Below are 22,388 nucleotides of genomic sequence, written 5' to 3' on the forward strand. Positions count from 1 at the left end.
CCAATCCATACATCCTTCACATCAAGTTCATGTTTTACATCAACAAAGTATTTTCTCTGAAAATAAAATCTGTTCCACTTACTTTTAGGAATCTCAGAAAACTGAGTTTAAAAAGGACTTTAGTTACATTCAATAAGTGCACATGTGTGCTGCAGAAATAAATTGAACTGCATTTATAATATCAATGATCAAGCCATAGAGTCGTACAATAAAGACACAGGCCCTTCGACCGACGTGTCTGTACTGACCATCAAGCACCCATTTACACCATTCCTGCATTGATCACAATTTATCTCAATTTATCACATTTTATTAATGTTTCAAATCCTTATATGATCCAGACACTAAAGGCATTAAGAAATTTACTTACAGTATATTAACCATCACAATGTTTGTTAACAGGTGTGCAACTTCGGAAGGCCGAATTGCTGTCTATTTTATAATGTCTGCAGATAAAGACTATGCTTGTGAAATTCATCTGACATGAAAGATCCTGCAGCTTGTCAAATGTCTTTTCCTTGTAGGAACTTGCAAAGAGCTGGACAGCTTCTTGTGTGGTAGTGCCTTCTGTATCCAAAGGAAACTGGTGTGCAATGGTTACAATGATTGCGATGACTGGAGCGATGAAGCAGACTGCAGTATGTCACTGTTTTTTCTCTCTCTGAATCGACTGTAGAGTCAGGTATTGTAATGAGTTAAGCAGCAGCATTGTATGAAAACTCTAAGTACATACGTACATTCCCAGTGCTGCCTCGTACAATAGCAGCCTAAAATACATCTTTTGTGGTTGGGTAACATCTTTATGGCATTCACTTTGGGTCACTTGCTGGATTAGCAGTGCCATTTTTATGTTGACATTATTGTCAGGGAAACTGTCTTAAACAAATGGCTTTCATGAAAAGCAGTTTCTTACTGTATAAAATGTGGCTGAGATCCTTATGGAATTCAGTCAGCTGGTTGGATCATTTGCTTTCCCAGGCTACACACCTACAGCATTTAATGTTCCTAGGTGGTTTCCCATCCTACTGCTAACTAGGCCTGAGTCTGCTTATCAGGGAATGCGTCAACAACACTGATCCATTGCTCCACAGTGTGGCATAATGTGTGATCAGAATATCAGTGGCTGTTTTAATGCTGATGTTTTTAATCAAGATATCAGGGCAGTGATATCAGTTGGCCAGTTCCCAGTGTTTACACTTCTAAATGTAGCTTTACAATTTTATAGTACACACGTTGATCAGTGAAGCCCTGATGGCTTAAGTGCTGGAAGATGGATTATGGATGCCCAGCTCATTGGCCCCAGGGGAGAGGGGGTGAGCGCAGGGAGTAGGTTGCCAATGGAGTAGGTGCCAGCTTCCTGATTAGAAAGGCTGCATTTCTCCACAGGCTGTGGGGGTTTGACTCTGCAGTGTCTGCACTTCCCCACTCCGGAGTCAGCTTGATGGACTTGGTTCCCTGTCTGGCAGAGGTTGACCCAGGACATGACCCATGAATGCCGGGGATACAATGCATGGGAGGGATTGGATGGACTGAGTGTGGCTTAAGAGGGTCAAGATGAACACAATATCTCAGAGAGATGGGAAGCAGAGATCTGAGCTCGGATGTCAGTGATGAGTGAGGGAACAAATGGTGCGGATCGTGGTCAGATAAGGAAGTGAATTAGCCTGGGTGGGGGATGGGGGCCTCCCATTCTTTGTCCACCACAAATAATACTTTGAAAGCATTTTCATCTTCCTTACAGCGGTCCTCGCCTCACCTTTTAATTGTCAGGTTTCCTAAGATCTAGAAAATCCACCAAGCTACAGTGTCAAAGCTGGAAGAGAGGTAAAGCACAAGGCAAAGGCTCATTAAAATATCTGTAGTAGAGCTTGCCTCCTCTGAGTAGATTGGTTGCTCTCCCTCTGCCTGACTCACCTCCATTAAAACTCGAAGCAGGTGGGTTTCAAGTGTTTGGTTTGGGTCTTTCCATCTCATTTGTTAGATGCCCACCCATTCCTGGAGGTCAGCATTTCTCCAGAGGAATGTGAAGTAAGCAGAGCTGATCTAAAAGCAGCTAATGTTCATGGGCAACGCTAAATCTAGAGGTAATTTTCTTGCCCTGACTGAGGACAGTTAAAGGCAAATCTGGGTACATCTCCAGGCAAATGGAATCATATCTGTTTGGGAGATAAGACCATGAGAGAACTATTGTGGAAGCTGAACAAGGGGTTATTTTCCACGGATCTCACTGGTTGGTCCCACAGCACTTACCCGTGGACCACAGGTGTTCAATGGGCTGATGCAGATTTTCTCAACCTGCTCCCGATGCCAAAAGCTCATTGAATGGAGTAACAGCACCGACATACTCTCTGTTATGATGCAGTCTTGAGCTGCATACATTACCATAACAATACATTTCTGATAGTATTCCAAATTAGAAATGAAAAGAAAAACTCCTATGATCTGTGAATTTCATGAAATGGGTCAGGATGCCAGCTAGCCATACTGCAAGAACCAAAATTAGCATGATGTTTAGGACTTGATTTTAACTGCCAGACAGAAACACTGTGAAGATTGTAGGAAGCAAATCTGCAAGTTACAATGGGGAAGTTGGGCTTCTTTAATATTAAATGACAATATCTTAATAAAAGCAACTGGATAGTTGGCAGGATGTGCTCTCCAGCCATTAAGGTTAGGAGCTTGAGGGAATAGTTTCCAGAGCAAAGTGAATTCTCAGGGAATCTGTACAGAAAGGGGAAGTATAAGCCCAAGACAAGGAAAGGCAATGGTTTTCTTGTGGAGTCCAGAGATATCTTCTGATTCATAAGGAAACTATACATATAATGTCCTGGATTTTGTTGGGAGGACCACTGGCTACATTGGATGGTTTGGTTCTGCAAGGCTGACTGAGAGCATCCTGGATCTGAATGACGTAATCATTTCACATGCCCAAACAGGATCAAACCCTGCCTATTAAACTGTTGAGAACATTGATCAGCAAAGCCATGTCCTCAGCTTTGTTGTCTGTCAGTTGTCATGTTTTTAGACTGCTGTGAATATCCCTGGTATTCAGAAACATTTGAAAATTATTAAGCAATTAAAATTTTTTTATCTTTTTCAAATAATCACCTGCAAACATACAAATACTTTTCCATTATTAGAAGTGTAAATGCAAACCTATACCTGCAAAAATAGGCCAATATTTAATAGGATATTGATTACTGTAGCACCATGGCATGTTTTATGATGATAAAGTCTCCATATCAGTGAATATATTTAGGCACATAAATGCTCTGAATAATTATGAACATTTCTGTTTTGTGGTCTTCCTAGATCTTCAGAATTGACTTAAAAATTAGAAGTTTGCTCTGTGCAGACTGGCATCAGCAGGCTGCAGGGACTGATCTCTGCACTGGATCACATACTGTAGGTCCAAGGCCCCTGATATTGGCTTGCAGGATTCATTTAAATTAGGGCAATAAGCTGCAAAATACATACTGGGTGACTCTAAAGTAGATTTGAACTATCAGAGAAGGAGTGTATGAGTGATCCGGGGAGGGGCACAGGTTGCTAGGTAGTTGGCTGTGACTTGTGATTTTGCTCCTGCACCTCTAGCCTTTATATTCCAGTAACTTTTCAGAACTTAAGGTTTTGATGACTTCCTGCTGTGACTACTTTCAGGACCACTGGTTAGGTGGTATGCAAGCCACACTTTCCCATATTCAACCTGGATCCTGTCGTGTTTGGGGTTGCTCACTTTTACATTAGGCCTTCTACTTGCATTTACAAATGAACTGATAACTGTTTCAGCCTTTGACCCTGAACACTTCATTTGATCCCAATTTAAATCTAATGGGTGAGCAATTCTGGTTCAGATTGTGCTCATACACAATGCCTGCCATAATGAGCACATAACTGATTCACACTGTAAAAAGCATCATCAAATTTCTAGGCTCTGTTTTTAGTCATGTTTTGAATTTTATTCCTGGTTCTGACTTTCATTTTCTGTTGCAGCCTGTAGTGAGGGAGACTTTCATTGTGGTACTGGCAAATGCATCCATTATAATAGCACATGTGATGGTTACAATGACTGTGGGGATCTGAGCGATGAGATGAACTGTGGTAAGTAGAACTTGCAACCTAAGGTTTAGATTTTGAAACAGAAATCCATTATTTATAAATGTGTCTAAACTGTGTTTTTTATACATAGACTATGGGTTCTAACCAGTTTTTGTTAATTTTCATAGTAGTTTATAGTGACTTTGCATAAGTATTATGTAGCAGTTGCAGGCTGTCAGGTTAATGGAGTTTGAAGTTCCTCTTGTTAGACCTAATTTTCCTGAGTGCATGTGGCACTGGCTATCTCAGGACAGACCACTTCTGCAGGTGATAAGTCCTTTGCAGTTGCATATAGGAGTCCTAACACCAATATTAGGAATGCATGATCATTTACATAATAAATGGAAGTGGGAGCAGGCTGATTGGCTTCTTGAGCCTTTCAATAAGATCATGGTTGGTCTATTACCTTAGCACCACTATCCTGCACTGACCCCTTGTACCTTGACTCCCTCAATATTTAAAAACCTGTTTATCTCTGTCTTGAATATACTCAGCCTTCTCAGGTAGAGAATTCTAAAGTTTCACTACCCACCAGGTGAAAAACTTTCTCCTCACCTTAGTCCTGATTGCTGTCCCCTTATTTTGAGACTGTGACCCCTAGTTTTACACTCCCCATTCATGGGGAAAAATCATTCACCCTGCCACATCCTGTAAGAGCTTTTTGCATTTCATTGAGATCACTTCTCATTCATCTAAACTCTAGAGAGTATAGGCCCAGTCTGCTTAATTTCCTTGTATGAAACAAATCTGCTATCCTAGGAATCTGATGAACTTTTGCTGTACACCCTCTATCCCAGACTTTGGCCTAGGTCACAAGGAGTATGAACTTGCTGACTGCTGTAGAGGAATCTTAAGAGGCTATTTGTCATCCATTGCATGGGCAAATGTCAAGGCCTTCTCTCTTTTAACTGTTGTAGCCTACTAATTACAATTTGATGCAAGGTACAGTGGAAGGGCTCGATAAATATTTGCATACATCAGAACATTGCCAGAAATTTATTTACAAGAACTCTATAATTAGTGCATAAGTTCAGGTACAGTCTTAAAGTTATCATCTAATGCTTAGCCTTGATCTCATAAAGAAGTAGACGTGCTGAAGTTGATATTGAGAATTAGCTGACCCTTTACAACTTTCAAAATAAAATATTGTTATTCTGCTCTAAAAATAAGAAACGTTAGTGTTTCATTGATCAACTCATCCTTACTAGGGAGCAAAACAACTGGTCGCTGTGTTTATTCTCAATGCAAGGTTAAAGATCCAAATCAAACTCTGATGAAACGATGAGTTAAAAGATTACCTGAAGAATATCAGTGTTCTCCTAATTGACGTTGTGATCCTGAATTAGTTAAAATATCACAAAATGGCTTCAAATGCATCATCTCAAAAAATGGAAAGTTTGAAATTTGTTTATTCAAATATGAGATAGTTTTACCAGAAAAGGCTGTTTGCTTTGAGTTTATGAACTAGATTTTAAATCTATTAGAAATTGGCACATGAAAGCTCATGTGAAACCTGGAGGTAAATGCAGCACATTTATTGGTGGTTTTTAATCACACCACTGCAAGTGGAATTGGAATTGGTTTATTATTGTCACTTGTACCAAGGTACAGTGAAAAACTTGTCTTGCATACCGTCCATACAGATCAAGTCATTACACGATGCATTTGTTCATTACAGAGTGCCTCTGGCAGAGCTCTGGAGGAATCCAGAAGAAAAGAAATTGGGTTGAGTGGTTGCTTTGGCAGACTCCAGTGGTAATGGGTGACCACCAAGCGAACATTGATAGATTTTTAGATTTTAGCGGAATCAACGGATACAGTGCCATGGGTCTACTGCTCTATGTCTCTGCTCTTAGTACCACACGAGGTGATAGCAAATATATTCAGCATGCTGGAACAGCACCTCGGGTCTGGTGGACCCGAGTGTCTGTAGAAATTGATGTTCTGACCTGCCATGAAAATTTAACCTCACTGTGTAGTCCTTGTGCTGGAGATAGGCTCCTATGCGCAGCTCCTTTTAGCTGATCCCCTCTCTGCTGTGGAGCGGCGGATCCACAAGCTGCTCCTGGTGTTGTTGTTTGTCGTTTTGGTCGCCATTCCAAAGTAACACAGCATCAAGTGCAGCCTTGCTGATCTGATAATCAGATTTCCAAATTTCAAGTCAGATTTACAATCCACCAATCTTGCCAAAGTAACTTTAAAGTTTGTAGAAGTAACCTCTCAGGATAAGAATTGCTAGCAAAGCAGACAAATTGTGAGGTGTTAGTAATAATATCCGTCTTCAGTCTTCACCCCTACTCCTTATTTTGTTGCTGGGGAAAGCCCACTGACCTTGTGGGCAAATGGGAAAAGTCTTGTTAATGTATTAATGTGGACTGAATAAGGTAAAACAAACTGGTCCCTTGCCTCTTCTGTGAGGATGCTTGCAGTCTGAATTTGCTGGCTTCCCGACAGGCTGTCAATTTTGGAGGTTTTAACCCCTTCTTCCCCCACCCCCCCCACACCATTTGCTCTAACCCAGGACTGCCTACCTGACCATATTCATTGAGCAGCAACATTTTTTTCATGGTATTTGGAAAGAAAGAGCATAAAAGGATATGGGAAATTGAGTTAAACAATCATAAGTAGAACAGGTCAAGTGCTTCTACATACATTTACTGATTTGTGTCTTGCTGTGATTGATTTAAAAGTGTGACGTGTTTCTTGGAAGTAGAGGGGATGATCATGGAAGTCCAGCTTCCCTTTCTCTAGTTTGTGGATGTCCCCAGTGCTCCCTCAGCTGTCAGCCTGCTCTGCAAAGGACACATAATTGTTATAATTCTCTACCACCGTGAGCTGATGACACATGTTGGGAATTGTAAATTAGCTAGATGGCAACAGGGTGCTTTCTGTGGCCAAGTAGCCTGCTGACTTTTGCTGTCTTGGCATATGTGAAGAATAGCCACTGGGTTGATATTTGGAACAGTGCTGGCCTCGGAGAAATAGTAATAGTGAAAGAGGCAAAGCATCGAATTTGGCAAACTGGATGTACAATTTCAATGCTGGAAAGATTTAATCTTAAACAAGATGGCTCACATTGGATAATGTAACTTGTTGAGTAATGGGGTTCTGCTTGACTGCCAGGTTAATTTGCATTTGCCCATGTCACACATTCTTGACTGACTTGAACCATTTGCTGCTCTACAGAGTGCAATCCAGAGCTCCATTTCAGATGTGGAGATGGTAGATGTATCACGAAGACCTGGGTTTGTGACGGAGACCATGACTGCACAGACATGTCTGATGAGGCAAACTGTTGTGAGTTACCACTTCATCTTAAACGTTACAGCTTAAAGGGAAGTTCAGAACCTAGAATGAGATTGGGAAATGCGTCTGAAACTCCCAAGGTCTCTTAAGAAAGATTTGTGTACATAGAATGTTTTGCTTTAAAATCTTAAATAGGGAAAACTAAGTTGTGTAGGCAATACTTGGCAATGCTTTGGCTTCCTACAGTTGCGTGCTGCACAATATTAATCCAAAGTTAATGTGTAATCATGTTCTGAGTGTGTACATAAATGTGGAAAAATATACATCATTGCCTTGGCCTGTGCTGACAGGTCAATTAGATGCCAGGTTAGACACAAAACCCTCAGCTGACCATTACCTCCAACTCTTGCTTGAAGGTGCAAGCATACAGATGTCAATTTTAAATAAATTATTGTAAGGAGAATTTGGTTATGTATTGTATCACTTAATTAACTAAAGTGTTTGCCTGTTGCATTGGACCAAACAATTAGTCACTGCTGAGATTGGGAAGAGCGAGGTTATATGGGATGGAAACAGGCCATTTGGCTCACCAAGTACAAGCCACCAAGCACCTATTTGCACTAATCCTATTTTATTCTCGCCACATTTCCATTAAATCCCCACAGGTTCTACCACTTATCTACATATTCGGGGCAATTTACAGTGGCCAATTAGCGCACCAACCTACATGTCTTTGGGACATGGGAGGCAAGCTGAGCACTCAGAGGAAACCATGTGCTCACAGGCAGTGTAAATGATGTGTTTGGATTTTCAGAAGCCTTTTGATAAGATCTACACAGGAATTTGGTGAACATGATTGGAGTGTTTGGAATTGGGAGACTGAGAGCTGGTGACAGATTAGAACATAAAGAGCAGGAGTTATAATTGGATTTTTCTCAGGTTTTTGGTTGTGACTAGTGTGGCACTGCAGGGATTGGTGTTTGGACACCAACTGTTCACAATCTGTATCTATGATTTGGCTGAGGGCACCAAATGTAATATTTGCTGATGACATGAAATTAAGCAGGATTGTGACTAGCAAGAGCATGCAAAGAGGCTTCAAGGGGATGTAGACAAGCAGGGTGTGTGGACAATAACGTGGCAGATGGAGTACAATGTGGAAATATTTGAGGAGAAGAAGCTGAAATTCTGAGTGTTTTAAATGGTGAGGGAATGGGAAATGTTAATGTTCAAAAGGACCTGAGTGTCCTTGTACACAAGCCTCCAAAATCTCTGGGCAGATGCAGTGAAGGTTCCTCGGATGGCAGGTATAAGGAGAGCTTGAGTAGGTCAGGGCCCTATTCCCTTGAGTTTTGAATAAGAGATCATCTCACTGAGACATACAAAATTCTTAGAAAGCTCAACAGGGTAGATGCAGGAGGATGTTTCCCTTGGCTAAGGAGTATAGAGATAGGGTGACATCGAAGTCATATAGGATGGAAATGAGGTAGCAAAGGGGTGAAAAGTTGCTGCAGGTAGAGGGGAATGTGGAATTAAGGTTACAATCAGATCAGCCATGATCTTAGCAGGAGTCCATGTCATTCCCCATAGTCTTATCAGCCAGCTAACTACAACTTTTCTTCACATGTTTGTAAATTTGTTCATTCAAAGATTGGTGAATCTTCAGAATTTTCAGGAGGGCAGTGAAGGCTCAGTGATTGATTGCATTCAAAATGGATATTGCTTTCTAAATGCTAAAGGAATCAAGGGATATGGGGATAGGAAAGTGGTATTGAGGTAGAAGATCAGCCATGATCTTGATGAATAGTGAAGCAGTCTCGAGAGTCCAAATGTCTGTTCCTGTTCCTAGTTCTCATGTTCTTATGTACACATGGTACTTTGTGACTAAGCAATGTTCTTTGTAAATCTGCCACCCTTTTATTTCTGTACAGCATGAAACTCATTTATGAAGTTTAAATTGCTGTTGATCTTGTGTTTTCTTTTTAATTGATTTGCAATTATGATTAGGGAATTGTGTATTTCAACCCCTAGCTGTCTTTGAGGATCACATGCTCTTTAATTGTTGCAACAAGTGTAACCTTGCATTTTTGTTCTTCTTCTTAAAATGTGGATATTCATATTAAACTGCACCTGCCACATATCCTCTCATTCTTCCACCTGTCTGTCCTGAAGTATTTTGCAATCCTCCTTATTCTGAACTCAACCGATTTTGATATTGTATTCTCTTTGTTCAAATCATACATATATGTAGCAAAAAAAAATAAACCTAGCATTGAGCTCTAGGGTACTTCATTTTTAACTTTCTTTCAATCTGAGCAGCACCCAAGAACCCAAACTGTCCATCCAGCAATTTCTTATCCAACTGCTTCACTTTATCTTGTACCAATTGCCTGATTTTTTTTTTTCCCTCTGCAACCCTTTTCAGGCACCTTGTCAAAAGTCTTTTGAAAATTACAATGAACTATCTACTGGGTTTGTTTTGGACCTTCAATTAGTCACTTCTTCTAAAAGCTGCATTAATTTTGTCAGGCGTATCTTGGCTTTAAGAAATCTTGTGCCTCTAGGGCTTGGTGATTTATGCACCTTGCACTGTATGAATTATTTCCAGTGTTTTTAGTACCACTTCTTTTTCTTTATTGTAGGATTCATTGTCCCTTTAAGAAATAGTTCTGACTTCACTTTGAAATGATCTAACCAGACAAGCAACGCATTTCAGCTACACCCACATCAAGGATCTGTGATAGTTCCCCACAGTCCTATCCATCTTTTAAACCCCCATACATCTTTTCTTTAGTGAAGCTATCAACATAGTCTTTATGTCCTGGGATTTCTTTCAGTACTGTGTATACTTCATGCATCACTTTTCACTGTTAAGTCACCTCTTTCAGATTTGTTCAGGAATGCAATTCTCACTTTACTTCACTTTGGAACAAAGGGTCTTTAAGTATTTTTAATAGTAGCATCAATTCAGCATAATATTTTAACATCGTAAGACAACTAAAATTGTTTTGCAGCTTGCAAGAGTCAGGGTCTGATGGAATGCAATAATGCCCGATGTATTCCAAGCATTTACCGATGTGATGGTGAAAATGACTGTGAAGACTGGAGTGATGAACTAAACTGTTCCAAATCTCATGGTTTGTAATAATTTGGTGCAATTAACTGATGATGCTGGAATTTCCACAATATCATCATTCAATAAACTGGAATTTAATCCCAACAATTTAAATGATTCTGCTATGGTATGTAATTGATTCTAAAGCTAATTATGAGAATATGATATGTGCAGAAGGGACTAAAATGATTACAGGGAAAATGTCATTTTATTTGACTTTCACAGATTAAATTTGTTCCGATGGTATTCTGTTTACTAGATTTGTGCGATATTCTCCTGCATGTTTGCAAAGTAGATTATGCCACAGTTAATTGAAACAATTAATGTTGTTCCTTTTAAACATTTCTGCTAAATAAATAAGAAATGTGAAAAATATTGGACCAAATTAATGTTTTAAGGATTGGAACAAAAAAACTGTTAATATTGGGCATCTAAGAGAAAGACAGTTAATGCTGGAAGCAAACAGCAGGTCAGGCAGCATCCGTGAGGAGAGAGAAGAAGTGATGTTTCAGGACAAGGACTGTTTCATCAGAACTAGAAAAGTGAGAAAATAAGCACGTTAAATTATAGAGAGGGGAGATATGGAAGAGGTGTCTGTGATAGGACATAGACCAAAGATGTCAAGGTAATAAGTAAACTTTGAAAAGAAAAATAGGATTGAGCAGGATCGGCATGGATTTACAAAAGGAAAGTTGTGATGCTAGCATTCCTTTGAGGATGTGACTAATGGAATAGATGTAGGAGAACCAGTGGATGTGGTGTATTTGGATTTGCAGAAGGTTTTGGATAAGGTTTCACACAAGAGGTTGATCAACAAGGTTAGAGCACATGGAGTTGAGGGTAATATACTGACATGGATTGAAAATTGGTAATGAGACAAAGCAAAGAGTGGGAAAAATCTTCTCAGGCTAGCAGGCTGTGATACTGGGGTTCCATAGGGATTGGTACTTGTACTGGAACTTTTTACAAGGTGATTTGGCTGAGGGGCCAAATGTAACATTTCCAAGTTTACTGATGACAGAAAACTAACTGGAAATGTGAGTAGTGATGATGATGCAAGGAGGCTTCAAGGTGATTCCTGGGACAAATGACTGATTATATTAAAGCAATAATGTAACAATTGCTTTAAAAAAACAATAGAGACAGAAGAGAAAATAAAGAAGCAAATTGAAACAGAATAGTACAGCCACATCTCTGGTGAGAGGGAGAAAAAAAAAGTGGTTGACTGAAATCGTTGAATTCTCTGCTGGGTGCAACACATCTCTCTGCCCTCAGATGCCGTTTGACATGCTGAGCATTTCCAGGATTTTCTGTTTTTGTTTAAAGTTTATAAGAATTGTGTTTTTGGTTGATTTGGTATATTATGCTATTAACCTACTAATTATCTCCTTTTGTTTTATATAGCGTAAATATTTGAATTTTAGTGTTAAAGTTTGGTGTGAGTGTTTGCATGCATTAAAATTGTGAGTTAGAGATGAGTGTGACAATCTTAAGTTACCTAATAATTGGAACCAAATGAAATGGCAAGGGCTAAATGGGGATCACTTGTTGTGCTATTTAAGTTTGCCTTGAGATTGGTTGATCAACGTGCAAGTGGGCCAAGAATGGGCTGGACCTTCTTGACAGCCTGATAAAGGATGCACTGGACCTACTTTGGGAAGAAGAAGCATTAAAAAGATTCATCCCGTATATGCTTTCTGTTTTCTCCTGCAGATCCAAGCTCTTGTAAGGAAGAGGGTTTATTATGTGCTCAAACTTCCTGTGCTGATGCATGCAATGGAAACTCTAGCTGTGCACCTCTCAACAGCGGAATAAACTGCAGTAAGTTATACGCGTGCTATTGGATTAAATAATTCCAAAGGATACACTATATGGCTATGGTTTACTTAACATTTAAACATGAGTACAAATAAAGTCTGTAAACTCAGCAGTGTGTGTGCAGCCATAAAATCATTAACAATCGTTCATCCTCGGGTCAAGCAGAAGGATATTTAGTTTGATCGACCTTGCACCTGCAGGAGGGAGAATGGCCCATTAACCTTCTAGGCACTGTCCATACTCTCACTCCGATTGTACAATGAATGGCATCCTTATTCACATGTGGAAATAAGGTACAGCATCTTCACCCAATGTATAGACATTCAGCTGTTGGCACTGAGTCATTCGGGTACAGATGAGAGTAGCTGGGTACAGGTCAATCGCTTCCAACACCATCAGCCCTGCATGATCAGCTCATGTGAAGACCCTCTTTCTCTGGTGGTCTCACAATTTAGGTATTCCTCTACTGAAGCTGAGGCCCTTTGATGACCTTGAAATAGCCCTAGATACTGCCCTCTATGTCTGACTGAATTATTGTATAGAGCCACAATATCTCATTCCTGCAGTTCTTGTATAGTTATCCAAGGTCTACCAGGAAGTGCATTGTTCCTTACCTTGTACCAGTGAGTCCTGATAATTCAGCCCTTACTAACTCTGCTGTTGTGATTTCAGGTATGATTGCACCATTTTATGTTTCAAGTTTTCTTCTCAAGTCGAAATGTTCTAATGCCTGCAAAACTGATTTCATTTTAGTTCTAAAATGTCATAATTCTATTCTTTCTAACAATAAGGTGCTCTGTTATGTCTACCATTGATGTTCATTCACATTGTTTACATGAGCATTTTAAAACATGAGTATCCTGAATGAAAACCCAATTAAATGTTCTTTCCTCTTTCAGGTAAATGTGAGCCTATAACTCTTGAGCTTTGTATGAATCAGCCATACAACACCACCATCTATCCTAACTATCTGGGCCATCAAAATCAGAAGGCAGCATCCATTAGCTGGGAATTTTTCCTCTTTCCAAGCTTTGTTCAGACTGGTTGTTACAAGTACCTCATGTTCTTTGCATGTACTATCCTTGTGCCAAAGTGTGACCATGAGACGAATCAACGTGTGCCACCTTGCAGGTACTACAGAGTGTCTATTTCAACAATGCTTAACAGAAAGCATCAACTGTGATTAATTATTCTAATTGGAAACTATGATTTTTTTTTAATATAACAAAAAAATCCAGCGTCAAACCAGTAAGCTACAGGGTAAATATGGTAGACTTTGTATCTTTCTTGCTTTTATAAGTTTTACCTGATTTTATTTTCTCACATTGCAATCCAAGACTGCATCTTCAGTGTCATTAAAGGCCTGTGCAACATGGGAGTGCACAAATTTATGAAGGGAGACTAGAATCATTTTTTGTATTTCGAAATGTAATTCCGGCATAAAAAATTCACATGTATAGTACAGAATGTTTTTCAACATTTTCATTAGGAATCACATTATTCCAATTGCTGAAAGTTAGCACATCATTACTTATCATTTATATACAACCCTGGAGCAAATGGGTCATGAATATTAGCATAGATTCCAGTTAATTATGTGCAATGGCGGGAACGCTCGAGGCTGCGTTTCTTCTCCATAGAGCTTTTGCAATGACCGCATTCAGCCTCACTGCAACCTTTGTCGTGTAGTCCTGGACCTTAGAGCAAGTCAGCTTGCAGCACTTGGTCATGATCAACACTTCACTCCAGAATACCAGTAGACTTCAGACATACCAGAGAATATCTTTCATTGCATTGACAGTTTTCCAACAGTGGTTGATATTTGTCTCAGTGATCGTCCCTGGGAACAGCCTGTGTGGCAGAGAGTACGCTGTTAAGCACTATTCTGGATGAACCTTGACAAATACCCTTGCATTTCTTCCCAGACCTTCCTGGCAGAAATGCATTGTAGAAGCCGATGAACTCATTTCCAGTGTAGTCGAGGAACACTCACCTCGATCATGGAAGTCTTGAGCTTCCTAAAAGGTCCTGACATTGCTGCCCCAGCAGTGCTGGGCCACCACATGTCAGAGTGACAACTTTCTGCACATTGAGGGTCCAGTGACTGCAATCATTTCTTTGGAGTGGAGCAGTTAAAATTTTGAATTAGTTGTGTTCATTCAAATACCTTTACTTGTTTTCGTGTTTTGTTTTTAAATTAAATTAATTTTTAATAATCTTTCAGTGTTTGTAAGAGCAGTTACTTGACTAACCAAATATCCTTTTTCTATTTTTCTTTGAAACTGTATTCAGGTCAAATTTTTAGGAGCCACCATATCTGACAAATAACAGGGAAAAGAACTCAAGGCCTCAGTCAGCGTTAAATTTGTATCTTCTTCTTGAGTTTTCATGAGGGAATCGCTCTTATTTAATGTTTACTCACTTAGCTATCCTCTTTTAAAGCATTCAGATTAAAATCAGCTATTTTTTTATTTCTCTATTGAGATCCCTGTGTGAAGACTCCAAGGAACACTGTGAGACGTTGATGAGCATAATTGGACATCAATGGCCAGAGGACATGGACTGCAGCCAGTTCCCTAAGGAAAATTCTGACAACCAGACCTGCCTGCTGCCTGATGAGAATGTGGAAGGTTAGTTTTGACCTTGTAAGCTTTCTAGATGCACATGAAGTTGAAATTTTACTATAATTCTTTTAATGTTAGTCTCAAACTCCACATATTTTCTCTCCTAAAGAAGTTGATTCTTCCCAAGATGAACTTCCTTGGGTAACAGCACACCTCAGAACCTCTCCCAGTTGGGTTTTTTTTCTCTGTTTCAATAATGATGGGTAAATTTTCATCTTCCAAATGTTCGGCTACTCCTCTCCCTGCTTCTTGTGGAACCAATTTGACTTCATACTGAATAAAAATCACTTGGGTTCTTTGACTGGGCAGTGAACTGCTCCACCAGATTACTGGCCAAGTAATGAAAATGAAATTTGAGTCTTCCTTTCAAGTTGAGGTCAAAATTTCCACTAGTGATGGAAAATGGCTTTCAATTCAGATAAGTGCAAGGTGTTGCATTTTGGGAGGTCAAACCAGGGTAGGACTTGTACAGTGAACGGTGGAACAGAGGGACCTAGGACTACACGAGTACATAGTTCCCTGAAAGTGACATCACAGGTAGACAGGGTAACACAGAAGATATTTGGCATGCTGGCCTTCATTTGTCAGGGCAGTGAGTATAGGTATTGGGACATTATGTTGCAGTTGTACAAGATGTTGGTGAGGCCGCATTTGGAGTGTTGTGTACAGTTTTGGTCACCATGTGATAGGAAAGGCGTCATTAAGCTAGAAAGAGTGCAAATAAAATTTATGAAAATGTTGCCAGGACTCAAGGGCAATAGGGAGAGGTCGAGCAGGCTAGGACTTTGTTCCTTGGTATGTAGGAGAATAAGGTGTGACCTTATAGTGGTGTATCAAATGAGGTGCATAGATAGGGTGAATGCACACAGTCTTTTTTCCAGGGAAAGGGAACCTATACCCCACTCAATTGGGGTCAGTCAGTTCGCTACTGACTATATATGAAGCTGGGACTCTGCACAACATATTGCATATAAAATACACCAATGACCTTTTGTTCAAGCTGCTTGACTTGTTTTAAGCTTGGTGGTTGCATTTGTAAAGTGTGTTTAACATATGCATTATAAAACCCTATGGCACTGAGCAAGGAGGAGATAATTGGAGAAGCAACTAAAAACCTGATTAAAGCAATAAGATATTACATGAGTTTGAAAAGGGTAGAGAGTGGTGTAAATTTATGGATTCCAGAGCATTGGTTCAAACTTGGTAATACTACAAGTGGAGAATTGTAGGGTTCATGGAGTGGGGAATGTGCAAAATCCCATACATTAAGGACTGCAGAGTTCTTGGAAGGACAAGATTGTGGAGGGATTTAAATAGGCAGGAGTGAATTTTAAATCTGGGATATTGACTGGTGAGCACAGGATTGCTGGGTGACAGGACAGTGCTTAGGGGGAGGAAGAGTTTAAATGATCTGAAGGCCTTAGAGAGTGGAAGATCTGAGGCCAGGAGAGTGTTGAAACAGTTAAACCTGGAGGTGACAAAAGCATGGATTAAGGTTTCCACAACAAACGTTCTGATCCAGAGATGGAGGTGAGGGATGTTATGAGAGGTGGAAGAGGGAGACTATTCAGCAGCCTCTTAAAAACTGTAAAGATAAATTCCTCCTCATGGATTAGTTGTCAGAATGGCTTGAAATAACTTCCAGAAATCTGCCTGGTTACTTTCTGCAACAAGTTGTCATATTTATGTTTGAAGGGGCTCTGAACTAAAAACTATGCCAGTGGTTTTTATGTTGTGGTGGCTTTGATGCAGTTTGGGCATCAGGAGATACGTCAGATAATTAATTGATTCAGACGTTTTGTAAATGAAATTATTAAGTGAGCTTGCACCTTGCAGCCTCAAATAAATCTGGGAGTGACTTGAGTCAATAATGTTACTTATAAAAAAACAATATTTATATTTCATTTTTCAATTATAAGCTTATTGTGCTCTTAACTTCCAGTGGTTAAATTTAATAAGCAGAGCTATTATGATGGGTAATCTGCCAGCCTGCACGTCAAGTCTTTCAGGCGTTCCAAGTTTAAGTATCGTCACCTGATGCAATGACAGTTTAATATTCTGTTGACAGAGTGCTCCCCGAGTCATTTCAAGTGCAATTCAGGGAGATGTCTCTTGGCATCAAAGAGGTGCGATGGGGAACCAGACTGTGACGATTCCAGTGATGAAGAACAATGTGGTAGGTGTTATTTTAATCCCTTCTGTGAAGGTCTTTTGCCTCACTTCTTAGCAGATTACAACCACAACTTTTCAAGTACAGGATGTAATATATTTTGTATATAACACATCAAGGAAGAGCTGGGTACTGATTCTGCTTGTTCTCCTTGGAGAACTAAATTGAAGTCCAGTCCAAACCAATAAGTCCAATACCTTCTCTCTGTTGTCTACGAGGGTTTTCAGCAAGGACTGAGTTTAGGCAGTCAAAATTTTGCTTCTTGTGGCCATGGAGCTGTCCCTAAATTGGCACTGTGTCAGGATGTCTGAATTGGAAAATGGGAAAATTGCCACAGTTGTTCCTAATGTTTGCTGTGGAGGTAGACTGGAGAAGTCTTCACTTTGTGCCATAGGTAATCCAGGAGTACTTGATTATGGCAAAGACTGCATGAAATAAGGGGAGTACTATACTACTACTTTGACACTGCCTAGATGAGCTTGAATTTAAAACAAAATCTATTCTCTATAATTGTTTGGAGAGTTTGTCAACTTTATAATAAATGGGAGTGTTTCTGTAGGAGCACATTTCAAATAGTTAATTTGTGTTGCACTGGAGCCACTAAGCTGATAACTTGTCAGGCTGTTGTTGAGAATATAAGCACCAGAACAATCAACAAACAAGTAGCTCCTAGTAACAATCAGTATACAAGGTTGTCTGCTTTCTACTGCAGGCAGTATATTAGGGTTCTGACGCACAAAGTAGTCAGTTTTAGAAACAAGTTGAATTGATTTGACTCCACAGTTTTGCACTGTCATCCAGCATATTCCAGCACTAATCACAATTATATTTATAACAAGCAAACGTACAAACAATGATAGGTAGGTAAAGTCTCTAGTCTCTTGGCCTGTCCTATAGAGCTGGAATACATTGCATTCAATGTGTAGACATTGTCCAACCTGTTTGAAATCATATGATAAGATATCTTTATTAGTCACATGTACATTGAAACACACAGTGAAATGCATCTTTGCGTAGAGTGTTCTGGGGGCAGACCGCAGGTGTCGCCACGCTACCGGCACCAACATAGCATTCCCACAACTTCCTAACCCGTACGTCTTTGAAATGAGGAAAACTGAATAAAACCCAATTTGGGTGAGGATCGAAGGGGGTGATGAATAGGAGTGGTGGTCCCTCTGGCCTTATAACTGGTTGAAACTAATCCAGTAAGTTACTCAGGCACTGATTGTTCTGTGCAGTTACTTACTTTTGTGTAAAATGAGTTCCATTCAAGCTGGAAACTCATCCTGCAGTAGCTTGAAAGAATTCAGTCAACTGGTGTCCACTACACAAGCAGTCCTTGGGAGGAAAACACCTCCTGGCACTTCTCCCAGATGTGCCCTTGTGTAGCTTTAAGTGTATTCCCTGCATTACCTTACAAATCTCGATCAAATCGTCCCGAGCCTCTCTAAAGTGTTTATTCGTAATCCTTTAGGGCCTTGATAATTAAAATGATCTATAGCCAGGATTAGTCTAAAGCCCTTACTCTGAACCTGTCTAAAGCCTGAATATCTAATACTATATGAAGAGATCGAAGCTGGACACAATGTTATAGAAACATAGAGTGATGCACAGGAACAAGCCATTTCACCCAACTTGTCCATGCTGATCAAGATGTCCATCTAAGCCAGTCCCACTTGCCTGTGTTTGGCCCATATCCCTCCAAATCTTTCCCATACATGTACCTGTCCAAATGTCTTTCAGATGTTGTTATTGTACCTGCCTCAACCACTGTCTCTGGCAGCACGTTCCATATAGATAAGATAAAATATCTTTATTAGTCACATGTACATCGAAACACACAGCAAAATACATCTTTTTGCGTAGTGTTCTGGGGGCAGCCCGCAAATGTCACCATACTTCTGGTGCCAACATAGCATGCCCACAACTTCCTAACCCGTACGTTGGACCACCCTCTGTGTGAGTTGCCCTTCAGTTTCCTATTATATCTTTGCCCTCTCACCTTACCTATGCCCTCTAGTTCTTGATTCCCCAACCCTGGGTAAAAAGACTGTGTGCATTCACCCTATCTATGCCTCTCATGATTTTGTACACCTCTATAAGGTCAGCCTTCGGTCTTCTACGATCCAAGGAATCAAGTCCTCGCCTTCCAACCTCTCCCTATAACCCAGTCCCTTGAGCCCTGGCAACATCTTCGTAAATCTTCTCAGCACTCTTTCCAGCTTAATGGCATCTTTCCTATAGCAGGGTGACTAAAACTGAATGAAACTGAAAACTGTTCCTTGGACACCTGACCAAAGTCTTGTATTCGGACAAAAAAATTGTCTTGTTGTCAATTTTCCCTATAAAGGCACCCCCAGCTACACTATTCACTTCATGGCTTTGTTCATGAGCCATCAGCGATCTCTGTGGTATGATGTTGCCAATCCTTGGGAAAACAATCCAGGTGTCTGGTTATGCTTTATTATTTTCTTTCATGGGAGCATTTTCCTCTGGGTCCATTTTGCTCCTTTTGGTTCATCATTTGTCTGGCCTTGTAGGCAGCAGCCACTGGGTCACCACACGGCCAGCCTCCGGGCTGCCGTCACTGCCCCTGTAGGGAGCAGCTGGAAGGCATCAAGAACGCATTTCTGTTCTGGTTTTCTTCTCTCATGTGGAGAAACATCACAGCCCCTGCTTGGCACCTCTTTAATCATGATGTCTCAGATTGGGAACTAAGTGGAGACAGGTTTGAATCTGCATGTGCCCCTGTATTACTGCTCAGGCCCACGGCAGCACCATCTGGTATTGCATTTAATATTGTAAATGGCCGTAATTTCTTCAGGTGCCAGTTATCATCCTGACAAGGGTCAGGGCAGAACTAACCGTGCCACTAAACTTGCAGAGCCCCAACTCAATTGCCTTGGTTAATGCTGTTCAGGCAGAGAGGTCAGGCTGTCAGTGGGATCCCTCCTGCCAAGAAGTGAACCCACCAGTGCAAGTGTGGGAGAGTTGAGCATCAGAAGTCAAACATTAAAGAGGAACTCTGATAATCTTGGCTTTTTTCAGTGTTACGTCACAGTGAAAAGATGTCAAACAAAAAGGGAGAGAGCTGCTTGCTGCAAAGGCTTCATACTGAAAAGGATGTGGCATAGAAGAAGAAAATGAGGCTGAAATACTTTTGATCACTGCCAGGGCTTTTGGAATAAGTAGGTTTATCGAAGTTGAAACATTCCTTTGAGACCAAATTGAAGTTGGCCCCAAACTACCAACAGGCTCGACTGTGCTCATGATCAATTAGCTTTCTTTGTAACTTATGTGGAGACATTGAAGGCAATACTACACCTGTGCAATGAGTAGGGTTCCACCTGGATTCTCCAGTCTTGTGCTATAAATGCAGCTCAAAATTGCTGGTAAACCCTGTGGCAACTCAATCCCCTGAAACAGCAGGTTTCAATGCTGAATGAATCACAACTTTAACCAAATCTACCATTTGGAAATTCTATCTTAGCTTTAGCTGATCTTTGACTGCTCATCCATTTAGACAACAGATAGAAAATTGTACTTGGTAGATGCAGACTTACCAAGTTTATTCAAATAAGTTAAAACTTCTGCACTGATCTGGACTCTACCATCTCTTCTGACTTTTATCTTTCATTGTGGAGGCGACAAGAAGTTTAGAATAGGCAATCTTTCACCAGTTTAAAACTAGTCCAAAGATGTTTTCTTATTCAACTGAAGGACTAACAAGTCCTGATCATATTGTGATAGGGTCAACATCAAAGGAGCACAAGGAATAGTGAAAGAGTGGTCTCAATGGTGTTGCCCCAGGCTGGATTAGTTGAGTAAATTCATCTGATTAATTACTTAAACCTGCTGTGGGAGATACAGATTTGTGTTTTAATTTGAAAAATATTCTTTGTTCATAATAATATATACAGGAATTACAATCAGAACATGTCTTTCTCTGCATTCATTTTACCATCAAATCAAAACATTCTCTTATAATGTGTCAATGCCACTCAAGCTTGCTCCTTAGAAAATACACTCATGACATGTTTGAGAGGCTGCTACAATAGTAGTGGGTCCCTAGACTTTGGTCCTTCCCCACAAAGCCTTTGGCTGCACCAAGCTTCAGTGCATTCCTCAGCACATATTCCTGCATCCTTGAATGTGCTGGCTGACAGCATTTGCTTATGGACATCTCCCTATTCTGGAAGACCAGCAAGTCTTGGGCAGACCAAAGTGCGTCAGTCACCAAGTTGAGATACAGGATATATGATGAAGAGCTGCACAAATGAGCTGTGTCTCATGTGGCACTGAGCATGTCTCACTTCCGACAAAGCTGTCTGTGAGCTATCATTTGCTATAGACACATTATCTGCTACTTTATTTTCTATCCTTTACAATTTAGGATAAACTGCTTTTGTTACAAGTTCTATTCATGTAATGTTATGACATGAAGATCCATGGGTAAAATGTGCTCTAGGGCACAAGCACTTTATAAAACTGTCTTAATGCAGAAACTCTCACTTGCTAATCTATTGCTGTTAAGAGAGGTGGTGGAAACATTCAGGAAGTGTGAAGGTACAGGTCACTGCCTCTTCAGGGAGTTGCAAATTCTGGGAATTAATAACCATGACCATATTAAAGGGTAAGTCCTCCCTTCAATGCTTTATCAGTCAGTTTTATGATGTAGTGATGAGATTGCAAGCAATGATTAATACCAACGGTACCAAAACAAAACATTTCAGATGCTGGAAATTTGAAATCAAAATAATTAGTTCTCATGAGAGGTTACCGACCTGAAATGCAAACCCTGTCTCTCCATTATTTGTGCCTTAAGTGCGAAGTATTTCCAGCATTTTCTAATTGTATACTATTCAGTCAATATTTTTGATGGAAAAAATATACAAATTGAACCTTATTAACATTTAAGGTGGAATTGATGATGAGCATGATAGTTAGGCCAGATTTGTCATTTTACCAACATAGTAGGTCATTCATAGTCATGCAGTTTTTGTGCTGAGTTGTTCTACACGTTATTTATAGTAAAATGATTATTCAAATAACATTGTGGAGACTTTCCTTCCAGAGTGAAAAGTTAGCAGGTAACATGGTAGGTTTAGGCACACACTGTCAAACAATTCACCTGATTTTTTTTTCCCCATCAATTAATATCAGAACTAGCTGACATCTCACCCACCCACAATCATCAAATTGCTTTGGAGCTCCCATTTAATGTTGCACTTAAACAAGACACAAGATAGACAATGACTTGAGGTTCCTGGCATTGGGCAGGTGGCATTGCGAGCATATTGACTTCTCTAGGTCTTTG

The 22,388-nt window shown here is 40.2% G+C and overlaps 1 protein-coding gene across 3 annotated transcripts in view; it reads left to right on the top strand.

Annotated features, from left to right (window-relative positions):
- Window positions 1-22,388, top strand: part of corin (corin, serine peptidase) — a 120,380-nt gene that overhangs the window by 75,853 nt on the left and 22,139 nt on the right. For all 3 annotated transcript variants that reach the window (XM_052039870.1, XM_052039852.1, XM_052039861.1), the window contains exons 6-13: window positions 525-638; window positions 3,994-4,101; window positions 7,285-7,395; window positions 10,359-10,481; window positions 12,173-12,280; window positions 13,177-13,408; window positions 14,762-14,907; window positions 16,970-17,077. In XM_052039870.1, the coding sequence (XP_051895830.1) occupies window positions 525-638; window positions 3,994-4,101; window positions 7,285-7,395; window positions 10,359-10,481; window positions 12,173-12,280; window positions 13,177-13,408; window positions 14,762-14,907; window positions 16,970-17,077 (1,050 nt within the window). The remainder of the gene's footprint in view (window positions 1-524; window positions 639-3,993; window positions 4,102-7,284; window positions 7,396-10,358; window positions 10,482-12,172; window positions 12,281-13,176; window positions 13,409-14,761; window positions 14,908-16,969; window positions 17,078-22,388) is intronic.

The sequence above is a fragment of the Pristis pectinata genome, chromosome 2 (assembly GCF_009764475.1).
Source record: "Pristis pectinata isolate sPriPec2 chromosome 2, sPriPec2.1.pri, whole genome shotgun sequence".
Taxonomy (NCBI): Eukaryota; Metazoa; Chordata; class Chondrichthyes; order Rhinopristiformes; family Pristidae; genus Pristis; species Pristis pectinata.